The following is a 15,733-nucleotide window of genomic DNA, read 5'->3' as shown; positions in this document are numbered from 1 at the left end:
TATAGCGTGACCTAACATGCAGCTCAGCAGACATGACAATAGGTTTGAAGGGTGGAAAATGGAAACTACTGAGCTTTGCAGCTGATCACAATCAAATCAGGACACATCAAAACAGCTGGTGTACTGTGACTCAGAGTCAATCAACCGGTTTTGAATCACTTCATACTTCTTTACAGTTTCACAGAAGAGATTTAAACCAACATATGTCCTTCCCATTTGGTTAAATCCCTGCTTTGAGCTGCTTTGCTTTCATATTCTAATACCAATGAATGAAATTGCCTGTAATATAAAAGAAAAAAATAATAAAGGCTAGCATGAAAATGATTTTTTAACTGATGTCGCTCCATTTGTATCAAGTAAACCATATGTTCAAATAGAATGCCTAGAAGAAACACAAAGTTTTAAGATTGTGTTGTGGAATGAGGATAATTCTGTATCAGCAGTATTTATGTGATTTGTACATGTGGCAAAGTCATTGTAAATGTATGTTTATAATTAAATGATTATGCAAATGATGGTATCTTGGGAAAATCAATAGTAAGTAAATGAAAGTTAAAAGTTATGATGTGTTTTGGTTTCTGACACTAGCTTTTCTTTTTGTTCTGCTAGGTACCTATTACACCATTCTTTGGCGAAGGTTATTCAGCAGTGGTGACCCCTTGCAATCGAACACTCTACAAATTATTATCTCTGGACTCTCAGCTGACACCCTGCCGGAGGCAAGAGCTACTAAGCCAACTGGAACTGTGCCTTTTCTCTTGTCAAGGTTTTTTTCTTACACAGGAAAACGAAAGAAAAAAAAAAAGATGAAGTTGGGCAAAGTGGAGTTCTGCCATTTTCTGCAGCTAATAGCTCTTTTCCTGTGTTTGTCTGGGATGAGTCAAGCAGAGCTCTCCGGGTCCAGATCAAAGCCCTATTTCCAATCAGGGAGGTCCCGGACCAAGCGCAGCTGGGTGTGGAATCAGTTCTTTGTGCTGGAGGAATACATGGGTTCAGACCCTCTCTATGTAGGAAAGGTAGGGCATTTGGCCTTTCAAAGTCACAAATGATTATTGTGAATGTCTGTGTTTGGATGGAGAACTGCTCTTTTTGCTTTGGGGGTGGAAAACGTAAACTATTACTCCTGTGAAATAGTTCATGAAGTTTTTGGCATTAGCCACTTTGAAATTATAGTCCAGATTGTTATCCATACGTTGAAGCCATAATTTAGGGAGTGATGTTTATTTCTAGAAACAGAGGAGGAGTCTACAGATGCCTAGTTAACCATGATTGTGGCACACTAGTAAAACTTTTATTTCCAAAATTAGAACAAGAATATTCACGAATAAATGAAGAGTAGTGGGTGCTTATAGGCAGTTAGTTTTTTAGCTTCTTTTTTTGGGGGCGGGGAGTACTATATAAATAATGCACATACTAACTTTATGCTTATATATGCTTTTCTGATACTTGTAATTTATTTTTTTCATTAACTTTTCTTTTTTTAATTATTATGTTAATCACCATACATTACATCATTAGTTTTTGATGTAGTGTTCCATGATTCATTGTTTGCGTATAACACCCAGTGCTCCATGCAGTATGTGCCCTTTTTAATACCCAGCACCAGGCTAACCCATCCCCCCACCCCCCTCCCCTCTAGAACCCTCAGTTTGTTTCTCAGAGTCCAGAGTCTCTCATGGTGAGCGCTGTGAATTGTGTAAGACTGCTTTTCTGATACTTGTAATTTAAAGACTGCAAAGTGAAATTATTGAGCCTATTGTCCCTCAATTATGAGCAATTCTGACCTACTTTTCTTAGTGGTGGTCTTGTTTAGATGGATCCGTTGTTTTGTTTTCTTTTTTTAGATTTTCCTTTTGGTTAAAAATGAATGGGAACAGAAGTCAGTTTCTAATTGGTATCAGACAAAAATGGGCAGTTTGTGGTACGTGTTTGGGGGCCAAGTGGTAGCCAAATTGGGATGTTTTTTCACAGCTTTTTTTTGTGTGAATATTTGGGTAGGGGATTTCCATTCAAGTGCTTTCTGAACTGAAGGGCTCTTTCTGTGTGAATATTTGGGTAGGGGATTTCCATTCAAGTGCTTTCTGAACTGAAGGGCCCTTGGAAGAGCATGGCCCTACCATCCTCGTAACATGTTCCCAGTCTCTACTCTACTGCAGGTTTGCTTATGTAAACATTTCCCAAATTTCTCAGTTTGGTGCTCGGTACTGGTAAAGAGTTTCTAAGTAGCGCGCGCCAGCCAGATATCTATACATCTGCATTTCTGCTCTTCACTTGGCCAGTGTTCTGCGTCTCTTCCTGATAAAATGAAGCACAGCAAACTGATGAATTTATCCATGAGTGAATTTTCAACTTTGAATAACTGAGAAAGAATCTTTGTTATTTATTCCATGGGCCATTGTTTCATTTGAACACATCTTAAGGAAGAGTGAAAAATCTGTTTCTGTCGATGGGGTATCTACATAAGTCAAAGTAATCTTTATTATTTTATTCCTTTGATGCCTCTATATTTTATAAATACTGACTGATACTGTATTGTAAACAAAGAGGACCTGAACAAGTTAAAGAGTTTCTAGGGATGTGGATTAGGATGTTTTTGTGGCCCAGTGGTAACATTTTTCTGCCCTAAGAAAGGATATGTAAGTACACAAGGGTTTTTGTGCATATATTTTTTATAGCCATTGTACCTTTTTCAATAGTACCATCACATAGACTGTGCATTTACTGCAGTTCTCTCTCAATCTCTCTCATTCATTTTCTTGTCAACAAAGTGAGAGCAATAATCATTATGCAGTGTTATTGACTAGGAATCAGGCCCTTAATTTCATTTATTTTTAATGCGTAGTTAACAGATTCATCAAACTTTTTTCAGTAGATAGGTATATAATATTCAATGAATTCATAGAGTCAGTAGTTATTGGGTGAAATCACACTTTTATGGGAATGTAAAGTTTTCTAAAGACAACTGAAATATTCCCCTTAATTTAGTTTTAAGTGGAGTTGCCCGAGTGAGGTTGACATTTTGAAATAAACATAATTTAAAATTTTAAAAACACCCTTATTTTAAATTTTAAAATTTTCACATCATAATCGAGAATGCTCATATTGAATCCCTGTAAGGCCACTTAGAATTGCAAAAATGCATACCCCTAGGTGACTTAAATTCCAAATGCATATAAAGCTACTAGGCAATTCTATTGATATTTTTCTAAGAGAAATTGTGTGGTTTCTTGATTAGTGAAAGAGATATTCTGTGCTTTTCTTTCAATTAATCGGACACCGTCACTTAGTAGATTTTATGTGACAGGAAACAAGTTTGTGCTTATCTCTTGGCAGGCTGTATATTGGGAGTTCAATACTGTCATTCACAGTAAAAAGAATGTCCAGGATGGTAAATAGGTTAAAAACAAAACAAAACGAAAAATAAAGCCTTGATTGACAAAAACAGACAAGTCCAGAAAAAGGACAGTAAAATAATTTGAGATGGAAAGGGAATTGATAGACACAAAAGGCTTCAAAGGAGCAATTTATATTTGCTCGGAAGGAGGTGGCAGAGAACTTGAATAGTTTAGATTGTCTATATGAGAGGATGAAATGATTCTTCTTAGGTTGGTGCTCTGAATAGAAAGTTATAATAATGACTTTGGCCTCTACATTTTCGATCACTTGGGTTATGTAGAATAAACATATTTTCCTTTTTTTTAAATTGAGGGAGGAAATGGCTATGAACAAAAGTTTTCACAAGACCTAGAAAATGAAAAAAAATATAAATGAAGATGTGGAAACCTGTAGAGGCAGATGTTCATGGGAAGAAAAGAAGGAATGCAATCATTACTTTTTACAGACCTGTATTTAAACCTATACTAATTAGATGGTTGGACTCTTAGTCTTCCTGACAAAATCTAGTTACTTAATTTGGAAAATATAATGTCCTTGATAAACTTGATAGCTTAATTTGATCACATAATGGATATTACAGTGTGTGTTAAATTGACTACAGTTTCATTGTGGACTCTACCACTTCCTAGTAGTTATAGAATTTGGGTTAAATTACCTAATATTACTAAAATTTACCTCATCTCTAAAATGGGAACAATGATACCTATAATTCAAGTCTCTTTCTGAGAATAAATGAGATAAAAATATTCAGAACATGTATTCATTTAACCTAGACATTCTGTTTATCTACTACATATTTTTTATAAGATGACCGCATTTGGATGATTTGTTGTATTATATGTCCAGTGTTGTATTTGTGATCCTTCAGGTGAAAACAGGCATTATTTTATGTACTAAGTAGTATTTAAACTTATTGCAGTTATTTAGGAGAATAGTCTGTGTTGGGTGTGCTTAGAAAAACAGCATGTTTTTATATTTGTGTATGATTAGACTATGGCAAATAGTCTAAGCAGATGATTCTATCTTGAATTCTAATGTCAGAGAAATGATACCTGTAATTTTTAAGACCGTTAAATTTGGAGATCATATTTATGGCTGGTGGGCAACAAGATCAGTTAAATGACTATACAGTAAATAAAATATGGTCTTTAGGACATTGAGGATAATGAAGTCAGAAGATGCTGTGACCTTATTATTTTAGCCAATTTACTGGGTCTAACATAATAAGTCAAGATCAAAGCAGAACAGTCTGTTGAAGGGGACCAGGAGGTCTTCTAGAACCCTCACCAAGAGACCTTTATGGTATGCAATTCTGGGCTGTGTTAGAATTTGGCATTTATCATTAGCATCCCACCTTATTCTTGTGATACCAACTAATAAACTCCTGAATCTAAATGTATAGACTTAAGGAAACAATCACTAGACATTACTGTGGCAGAACTTTTTTTTGTTGTTGTTATTATTGAGCCATAATTGATATATTACATTGTATTAGTTTTAGGCATACAACAAAATGGTTCAGTATTTCTGTGTATTGTGAAATGTCCACTGCAATAAGCCTAGTCAACATCTGTCACCTTACACTTACATTTTTACAATTTTACCTTTTCTTGCGATGAGAACTTTTTAAGATCTCTTCCCTTAGGAATTTTCAGATATGCAGTGGAGGATCATGAACTGTAGTCTCCATGCTGTGCAGAGTACCGTTTTAAAGAGTAACAGTGCGCCATTCCCCAAGAGTATTTCTTAATTACCGTCATTCCTGTTTTCTTGTCCTTTTACAGGGAGAATGAGGCGACAGAGTCCTTTCTTTTCCTCCTGTGACTTAATGCCTCCTGAATTGGCTATTTGAAGTACACAGGAAGTAGCCGTTTCTAGCCATCTCATTGCATCACAAGGCACTTTTCTAGATTAGTCTTTTCCTCACCTTGGCATTTCTCACTTAACGTCCCCTACTCATCTGACAAAAAAAAAAAAAAAAAAAAAAATGCCTAGAGAAGCCCGTGGGCCTCGGCCTCTGTTCTGGGTATTATGCGTTTTTCATCTCTCCTACCATAATGGGCTGCCAGCGGATCCCTGCGCTCTGGGCTGTTACTTTCACTGAAATGTCTGCTTCTCTAGCTGTTAACATCATTCTTGCCTTTTCTGCTACTCCCCCTTTTTCCCTCATTCAGGGAGAATTTATACCTGTTATCCCATTCAAAATCAAATATATAGAAATGCAGAAATTCACTCTGCTTTAAATCTAAGCTTGCTGGAAAAAAATAAAAAAATAAATTTAAGCTTGTTGGAAAGTGTTGGTGAGCATTTTCAGTGCATTTAATTACACCTCAGGAGTATCTCCTACCAAGAGATTCTCTGTCTCCTGATAACTGAAGCTATGCTCAGTGTTCCAGAAAGGAAACTTCCTTCTTTTTTAAGAAAGATTTTATTTATTTCTGAGAGAGAGAGAAAGAACATGAAAGGGGGGAGGGGCAAAGGGAGAGGGAGAAGCAGGCTCCCCACTGAGCAGGAAGCCCAATGTGGGACTTGATCCCAGGACTCTGGGATCACGATCTGAGCTGAAGGCAGACCCTTACCTGACTGAGCTACCCAGGTGCCCCCAGAAATTTTCATCTTGAAGATAGATTGTGTTTAAAAATTGAATTCTGAATTAGATTCTGTAATTGGGCAAATTTATATTAAATACACAAAAAGAAAATAATCACAAATATTAGTTACTTAGGGAGGAGCATGTTCATCATGGTAACATTTCTATTTTGTACATTTGGGAGGGGAAAGATGCAAAAGTGTTCTCCAAATATGTAGATTACTTAAGGCTGGCTCCAGTCTTAGAAGAAAGCAAATAGTTTGTTTTCCTTCTGTATATATGGAAAACCAATTTTCATACTATTTTTATAACCAGAGTGAATTAAGAAGACCCTTGTTCTTTTTGTTTCTTTACTGACAGAAATGTGGAACTCTTGTGGCTTCAGAAGGAATTTGCACATGTATCAGCTCTATGGGATACAAATAAGTTTAGATTTTTAGAAATATTCTTTTGGCAGTTATTTTTAGTTCCTATAATATCCAATGTAACTATAAAGTATTAAGTGCATTTTCTTCACATAAAATCAATAATTCAGAGTCTTTGTTTATTTCCTTTAAACTATGAGGGAAATAAAACATGTCAGATTTGCCACTAAAATGAAAAAAGCCTACTATTAATTCAGTTTAATATTGCTCATTTTCTCTTCAACGTTATCTTAGGTTAGAAATGAAGGTTATAATTACCAGAGGCTTTATCAGGTGAGACTGACTACACGGCTTAAAATGGAGGAAAGGAAGCTTACAGTTATCAACCTAATTATAGTCAAACTAGATTAGCTCTAAATTTTCTGATTATGTTGATCAAAGTCATTTAAAAATGCTGTCATCTTTAACATGTGTTTTTGTTTGTACATATTTTACATGTCATACGTTTGGTGGTGGGAGAAGCAAAAATTAAAATAACGTTCCTGATATACCATTGTGTTTTCACATTGTATGCATGCTGTTTTTAAGTGCAAAAGACAGGAGATAACCTAAAATGATGATATCGGGCTTTTCTGTGGTAAGTGCACTGTAATTGTTTGACAAGCTTTATATGCAGGGCTCATTAATACAGAGTCGCAGAAATTGCAGCAGTCTCTGTAACTCACCAAGATAAATGACAAAATTAGGTAAACAGGACAGTCACCGAGCCTTTGCTGGTTCAAGCATATATAGATAAGAACTATATTGGAAGGAATTTCATCCTAATCATTTTGCATGATTTATATTGATTATCTGTCATTGTGATTATGATCAGCAGAGAGAAAGCGTGGTTGTATAAATACGCTTAACATTATATCCCCCAAATTCTCTTTGGCATGCTGTAAAGCTGTTTTGTGTTCTCTCTCTTCTTTTCTCTCTCTCTCTCTTTTCTTCTTCAAATACTTATCAAGGACCTATTCCATGATAGGTATCATAGTTTAAAAAAACAAAACAGGGGTGCCTGGGTGGCTCAGTCGTTAAGCGCCTGCCTTAGGCTCAGGTCATGGTCCGGGTCCTGGGATCCAGCCCGCATCGGGCTCCCTGCTCAGGGGGAAGCCTGCTTCTCCCTCTCCCACTCTCCCTGCTTGTGTTCCTCTCTCACTGTGTCTTAAGATTTTATTTATTTATTTGACAGAGAGAGACACAGTGAGAGAGGGAAAACAAGAAGGGGCAGAGGGAGAGGGAGAAGCAGGCTTCCCACAGAGCAGGGAGCCCGATGCGGGGCTCGATCCCAGGACCCTGGGACCATGACCTGAGCCGAAGGCAGGCGCTTAACGACTGAGCCACCCAGGCGCCCCAAATAAATAAAATCTATAAAAAATAAAAAAAATAAAAAAACAAAACAAAACACCTCTTCTCCTTCATAAAATTTAATCTGTTTGATAAGCCAAGCAGGTAACCAGATGGCATTGGGAAGTAGTAAATTCTACAGGTAATCTACAGCTGTCGAGGTGGGAAAAACAGAGGAACTAATTCATGGATCCATGAACAAATGCTTGTATGAGGATACCTCTGTGATTTCATAATCCTTTTATACAATCTTCAAATCAAAGCAAAAAAAAAATCACTTTCTTCGAAAGTAGGACAGAGTCTTTTAAAATTGTATTGGGGGAAACTTTATATAGTAGAAAGATCAGTAAATAGAAACCCTAGGTTATACTTACAAGTTTCTCATTTTGAGCAATGCTCTTAAAGCATAATAAAATTTTATCCTCACACTGTAAAATGGAGATCAAATAGGTGAACATTTAAACACATTTTATTTATTTATTTATTTATTTTTTTAAAGATTTTATTTATTTATTTGACAGAGAGAGCACAAGTAGGCAGAGTGACAGGCAGATGGAGAGGGAGAAACAGGCTCTCCGCTGAGCAGGGAGCCGGATGTGGGGCTCGATCCCAAGACCCCAGGATCATGACCTGAGCCGAAAGCAGCCGCTTAACAGACTGAGCCACCCAGGCGCCCCTAAACACATTTTATTTTAAAATAATTTCAGACTTCCAAAAAGTTGCTGAGTACTGTTCCTAAGCCCATCTTCTCCAAATGTTAGTATCATTACATGATGACACCTGCTATTTAAACCAGGAAATGAACATTGGTATAATACTATTTACTAATCAACAAATTGTATTCAACATTTTCTAATTGTTACAGTACTTTTTCTGATAGGAGCCTACCCAGTGCCACATCTTGCATTTATCTTGTTCCTTAGTCTTTTCCAGTCTGGGATAGTTCTTCGGTCTTTCATGGTCATTCTTGACCATTTGGTAGCATATTTTACAACCTAGCTTAATTTCATGTTTCTTCCTAATGGAGACATTTTAAGTGATGTAGTTTTGCCAAGGATGCCACAGAAGGAATGCTGTGCACTTCTCAGTGCATTCTGTCAGGAGATACGGATGTTGATATATTCATTAGTAGTGATGTTGACTTTGGTTGCTTGGTTAAGGTGGTGTCTGCTAGATTCTTCTGAGAATGCATGTGAAAGTTTTGAAATCTTGAAGGAGGTATAAAACTATCTAAGCTGTCAGTATGAATTGGAATAAATACTACAACTCGTTTGAGGGGGGCTTATTGGCTGATGGTCCATTGTCCATTTTTAGGGATGAGGCGTGGATTCATCTGAAACGTGGGTCAAGTTTAAATCTATAATACCATCAGGTAATGTCCATAATTTTATATAGTAATTGATCTTATTTCTCAAAAGCACATCAATTTAATATGTTTCAGGGAAATTGATTTTTTTTCGAGCCCAGGCAATAATATTTTCTACAGTCCAGGATTCCAAGATGTTTACTGATCTAGAGTTAACAACAAGAGCTTTTTCCTCCATTGTTTATAAAATATAATGAACCATTTTACACTGGAAGGTGAGCCACAAATACTTAAACCTCATAATTGTACATAAACATTGTTTTAGAAAATAATAGATACTCAGAGTTCACTAATGTAGAAGAAGTAGCTCAAGAGAGTGCAATCGAATGTCGTACATTTTAATATAGTCACAGGAGAGTTGAAATCTAAACAATGAATAGAATTATATTTAATGTTTGAAAAGATTTAGTAATGACAATTTCTCCTAATGATCCCTTTTAGAGGCTATAAAATTTCTGTTTCATGGTCAGTGCTGATTAAATCTTCAGAGTTAGAAAGGACCCATTCTCCTATTAGAAATGAGGTTATTGATACATTTGGAAGTAAAATAAGTAGAGTAAGGAAACAATCATTAGAGCTATAATTCAGAAGGGTTAGAAAACAAATCTGGATGCTTGTATCAATTCTGAGAAGTCAATTTCTGGAAAAAATGTGAATAAGGTGTTTTAGGTCTATGAATATATTTTGTTTTCTTGCAGAGTATCAGATCATGTTGTGTTACTGCCAAGCTCTTTTAACATAGTTTTTGAAACCTTTACCTTTAAAATGGCGTGTATTCAAAAAAGAACAAATACACATACGGGGCTGTCAAATCATTTTATACCACTTACTAAAATTTAACAAGTCTTGAAACTGAATATGGTTAGAATAATAAGCAATGGTAGTAATGCAGAGATTAAATGGTATTTAGCCAGGACACAGAAATATTAAAAATGAACTGTAGAACTGAAATTTTCAGAATAAGGTGTACAAAAAGAACAAACTATTGAGAGTCTGGAAAGAAAGTATTTAGGACTTTCATTCCATTTTCTTAAAACTGTCATCCTTTAAAAATTCTCATCTTTGGTATATGAAATATACAATATACTTAAGGAGTTTTAACTGATAAAACTACCTTTTCAGACAAGTGGGATGACCAGTAGCCCATCCCAGAGGGGGTTATAAAAGAGATAAAGGAGTTTTGTAACCAACTGGCCTTACCTTACAGGGCAATATTCCATTGAGCTAGTGTAGGCCCATGGAGTATTTGTTAGGTAGACCTGGAGCAAGATAGGCTCCAAAGTTAGTGGAGTTTACTTTTGCATCTCATGGCTTACTATTTCAGTATAAGGGAAGGTCTGAACACATCCCAGTATATGGCATCTAGAGAAAAGGAAATGGTCAGGAAAATACTCATGTTGGACTCAGCCAGCCTTAGGTCTTCTCAGACCAAAAGCCTGGGAATTATCCTTAGAGCTGTCACTACACAAGCAAAAGAGCGAATGAGAGAGATAGAGCCCAAAAGATGTGTATATGTGTGTTGGGGTGGGGGTAAGGGGGAACAAGATAGTACGGTAAGGCCATCTATGTTCCTAGTCAAGTTAGAATCCTTGTCTTCTGTAAGATAAAGGCAGAAGACTAATTTCTCAAGATGGGGCTCTGTTACCGGAATGGTAATTACAAGAACCAAAATGATTAACATCATTCCAGCAAGTTTTGTGTGTAAACAGTGTGCAATTATCTGATAAGAATGCTTCCCTTAGAATATTTACTTATCTTCTTAGTTAAAATGCTGACATGTTTTAAGGTATTTAACTGAAAACACACAATCAAGATTTGGACAACACATACATAATGCTCAACAGATGTGAGTTTGAAAGATTTGTGATGATCACTAGTGAAATTAGTCAAACCCTACTTAAATTAGATTTTTCTGATTTGTGAGTCATTTAAGGGTCCACATTGGAGCAGAATGTGTGTGGAGAGTAAAAGATTACACATTCTGCACTTGGTTTGAAATGACGAAGAAATAAAAGTCAGCATTTTCTTTTTCATAACATATTTGAGAAACTCAGTTCTGTATCTCACACCCACTCTATCCTTGACAGAGTTTATATAATTTTCTCAACTGAATCATAACAGAGCTGGATTTAGGCGGCTAACTAATTTTGCTTATTCAGGAGAAGCAGATACTGGTGAGTTATAGTCATTGGGACTCAATATAATTATATATAAGAAAAGTGAAGCTACCATCAGTTAAAAATGATTGCTAAGGAATTAGGTGAGGAATATCACATGGCTGTCACACATGGAGAGAGCTGATTTGTCATGCTAGTCACACATGGAGTATATAAAGAGATACAAAGCCACGTCTAAAATAAGTAACTTGAATTGTATGGCAGATACGCAACCTTGGAAATGGGCTTTCTACAAAGATTAGTATCAAATGATGGGATGGTATTATAAAGCTTGACATTGAAATTAAAAATACAAGCTTTATTGCAAAGGATAAGTTATCTTTTTGGTTGATCATTATAACATTTGCAAATAGACTTTTACCTGTGGTATAACAGCTATGTTTAGTGAATTTGGGAGAGCAGTTGTGGAGTGTAATGATCTGAAACAAGACTGTTTTTCCCATTGATTAGGTCATTTGTTGGAAACATGAGTCCAATTGATTGTGGAAGGTATATACAAATGAATGAAGAGGATTCAGGGTTAGGGTCAGAAGGAGGTGGTGCATTCTGTTTCAGATCCAATTAAGATTTCACAGTGGAATTTATGATGAAAAACATAGGGAACTAATATTCCAATTATTAATCTCTTGTAATACATATATTTTTTAGTACTACTCTCTTCATGCTGTCAGTGGTTTCTGACTTATGTTTAAGTTTGATTCTCTGTAAACTCTGGGCACACTGACAAAGTCTAATTTTTCACAGTACTCCATTTTTAACTTTCTACCCTGAGCTGAAGGATATGTGGGAGATATTGAAGCTTTAAGGAGGAAGGAGTTGAAGCTACTTCAGAGGATAGCTCTTTTTATTATTTTTTTTCAAGCAATGACCTCTCTTGGAATTTAGCAAAAACAAATTTTGTGCAATTTTGGTTATGAAATATGCATTATCACAAAGATTTTTTTTGCAAATCACGTTTCCTTAATAATGAAATCTAAATATTATGTAAATATCAAATATTTTCATCAAAAAGAAAAATAATCTATTCTTTTTTAAAAACTTATTTTTAATATTAGAGCTGCCTGGGGCTTTAAATCTCATTCACTATAATCTCTTTCTGAATTCAGAAATTCTTATGCAGTAATATGATGGGTGATCAGGTAGCCGTAGGTCTATTTTAGTTGGGGCAGGAATGGTGGTAAAAACACACTTTTCAGTCATGTGAGCTGGGTTTGAATAGTGACTCCACCACTTGAGAATGGTGTGAAATTTAAGCAAATAACTTATTTTTTCTCATTCATTCACTTATAAAATAGGAACAACAATATTAACCTCACAAGGCTGTTGCAAGCATAAAAAGAAGGATAGAATTAATACAAAAGCATACAATAAAGTATGAAAATGAGAGAGTGTATTTCCGAAAGTGAGTGAGCTTCCCGAGGAAAGAGATCTTGTTCACTACAAACGTGGTGCTTGGATGTACTGGATTGACAGCTGTTAAATGCACAGGAAACTCACAGAAATGGGATGCACTGGAGGTGTGGTGAGAAGAGCTTTAGGACACTCTTAAATTTTTAGGAACTTGAGTTATATTTGGCTCTTAAAGTATTTGAAGGCAGGGGCACCTGGTGGCTCAGTCAGTTAAGCATCTGACTCTAGGTTTCGGCTCAGGTTATGATCTCAAGGTCCTGGAATCGAGCCCCACATCCTGCTCCACGCTCAGTGAGGAGTCTGCTCGAGATTCTCTCTCTCCCTCTGTCCCTCCCCTGACTCACACCCATTCTCTCTTTCTCTCTCAAATAAATAAATCTTAAAAAAATAAAATATTTGAAGGCAGGTATTTTGCACCCCCAATTTTAAATACTTGAAAAGATTAACTTTATCTCAAGCATTTCATTTATGACATGATTTCCAGAATTTTCCTCATACTTTGCTTGTTTCTCAGTGTCTCAACATATGACAATCAGGATTAAACTTCACTAATTTATAACTGATCCAGTCATTTCAAAACAAGAAAAATGGAGATTTTAATTTCCCTCAGTATGAATTCTGCTGTTAACACAGCTATAACTACATTACTTATAATTGTTAGTATTGTTATTAGAATGATCATCTCGAAGAAAATGCAAAAAATTGGGGTTCGAAACTAAACATATATGATCGTAAAGTAGCGAATACACAAAAGGAAGCTATAATAAAATTGAATATTAACTAAGAAAGCCAAAATTGATCTCTCCAAATACTGTTTTCCTCAGAAAAATGTTAAATGAGGAGCCTGGTAACTCTTCTTCCAGAGCACACTCTTGAAAACTTCTGCACAGGTTACCCATATTGGCTTTCTTATACCCTTCCCTTCAGGTGTCTCTGCATTCTTCTGTGGTTTTATAAGTTAAAACGATCTTTTTCATACATTCCAGGCAGAGAGACAGCTTATCACGTTGTTAATACGTCCCACAACTATGGGGCATTTTCCACATGTTACTGAGTCCGATGCATCTAAGTGAACACCATTCCCTCAGGGCTGTCAGTGCGAGTGTCTAAAGCTACACCAATTCTCAGACCACTTCCAGGATACAATCCACTGGTAAGACGTGAGGCCCGAGAGACAGGCCTGATCTGAATGATGGTTCTCCCATCCTGATGACCCATGGTCATGGATTTTGCCACCTCTCTAATTCCTAAGATGGCCTGACCCTGCTCTAAAATCTGCCATAACCCAGCAGAAGGAATAAATAAAGAGAAAAAAGGTTGGGGGAAGGAGATAGTTTACTTTGGAGCTGTCTGGAGTGTTCAGTGTTAAAGATAGAAGGAATATTTCAGTTTTCTGATAAACATGTAGAGGATAAAAGGAAACCAGGATGAGAGGATATATTACCTAGTATGAGTGGTAATGAACTGGTAGATTATGCAAGTGCATAGAGAGGAAGTTTAGCCTAGTTGTTAAATCCTACCTCAGGCTCATAAGTCAGGAAGATCTGAGTGTGAATCTCAGCATCACCATTTAGTTAGAAATTAATGTTTCTGTCAGCTTAATCTCCATTAAAATGGGTTCATAATAGGCCTTATGTAATCGTTGTTAAAACTGTAAAGTGCTTCATGTTGGTACATGGAAAACATTAAGGGTTATCTGTTATTGTTCATAATAATGATACAGGGCGCCTGGGTGGCTCAGATGGTTAAGCGTCTGCCTTCGGCTCAGGTCATGATCCCGGGGTCCTGGGATTGAGTCCCGCATCGGGCTCTCTGCTCCTTGGGAGCCTGCTTCTCCCTCTGCCTCTCTCTCTCTCTGTCTCTCATGAATAAATAAATAAAATCTTAAAAAAATAATAATGATACATATTTTTACTCTGCTTTCAATCTCTACTTTCTATAATTAACCTGAGTCAGGTGTTTTCTTTTTAAAGAATATATTTTTTAAAACAATCTGTAGTCTAAGGAGAAAACAGAGATAAACCTAAGCAGGATTCATCACATTGTCATACTTTGTGACCACAGACAAGTCCTTTAAATTACCTCTCCTTATTCTTTTACCTATCACAAGGGGACAGTAAATAGAACCTCCAATGGGTGACATCTGTTAAAGTGCTTTGAAACATATAAATTATTAAACTTTGAAGTTATTTCTGATGGGAAGAGTAATTACTAGTTATATTTGTAAAATATTAGGGTAGGAACAGAATTTGTACCTCATTGATAAATAATACTTTGATATGTACCATAAAAATGCTTTCAGGATTTGACTGTTGTTTTAAATATTATATATTCAGGATCAAATCAGATTTAAAATTACATAAGACAACTTTTCAAACCACACATTTGCAGAAAGGGCAGAGCACACACACACACACACACACACACAGGATTGCTTTATTCTCATATACTTTCCAAATCCAGAAAGCTCTCTTTGAGTGTTTCCAAGGAGCCAGGAGATTCCAGTATCATTAGGATTCTACTGAATAACAGTGATGCTTGATAGAACTAGATAAATGAGATTGCTTGTTAATCTCTGCTATTTTTTGTTTTTTTAAGATGATAACTTAGGTCTGAACTTCATCTTTATTTGGTCTGAAGTTTGGCTCAAACCTATTATTTGGGTTTACCTATTCTCATTGAGTTCTGAATTCAGAAACTGAATTTGACTAATTCATTTTAGTTCCAAAAATGGAACTCTTTTTAAATATCTCCAGCCTAAGGATTGAGAATTAGTGCTGCTTGCAGAACATTTTTGGAGTAGTAAAATTCTGACACTTTGAGAGAACATCTTGATATAATTTGAATATTTGTCTAAACAGGTATTTTTTTCCCTTCATGTCATTAGATAAATAAAGAGAAACCAAAGATTTTACAATTCTGATACTTTCACCAATGTACAGGAGGTAGGATAGAGAGCGTTCATATTGGGAAATACAGCCAGCTTTTAGGAATTGCCATTGCAGAGGAGTCTGTTCAGGCAGGCAGGTGTTCTAGAATA

The 15,733-nt window shown here is 36.0% G+C and overlaps 1 protein-coding gene across 1 annotated transcript in view; it reads left to right on the top strand.

Moving 5' to 3' along the window:
• Positions 1 to 624: 624 nt before the first annotated feature.
• Positions 625 to 15,733, top strand: part of CDH7 (cadherin 7) — a 115,749-nt gene continuing 100,640 nt past the window's right edge. Inside the window, exon 1 of the mRNA XM_081801057.1 lies at positions 625 to 1,016. Within this exon, the coding sequence (XP_081657183.1) occupies positions 807 to 1,016 (210 nt within the window). The 5' untranslated portion in view covers positions 625 to 806. The remainder of the gene's footprint in view (positions 1,017 to 15,733) is intronic.

Source organism: Leptonychotes weddellii, chromosome 13, assembly GCF_054177405.1.
Source record: "Leptonychotes weddellii isolate Sample4059 chromosome 13, ASM5417740v2, whole genome shotgun sequence".
Taxonomy (NCBI): Eukaryota; Metazoa; Chordata; class Mammalia; order Carnivora; family Phocidae; genus Leptonychotes; species Leptonychotes weddellii.
Note: the sequence above shows the minus strand (reverse complement) of the source record. Positions and strands in the feature narration are given on the sequence as shown.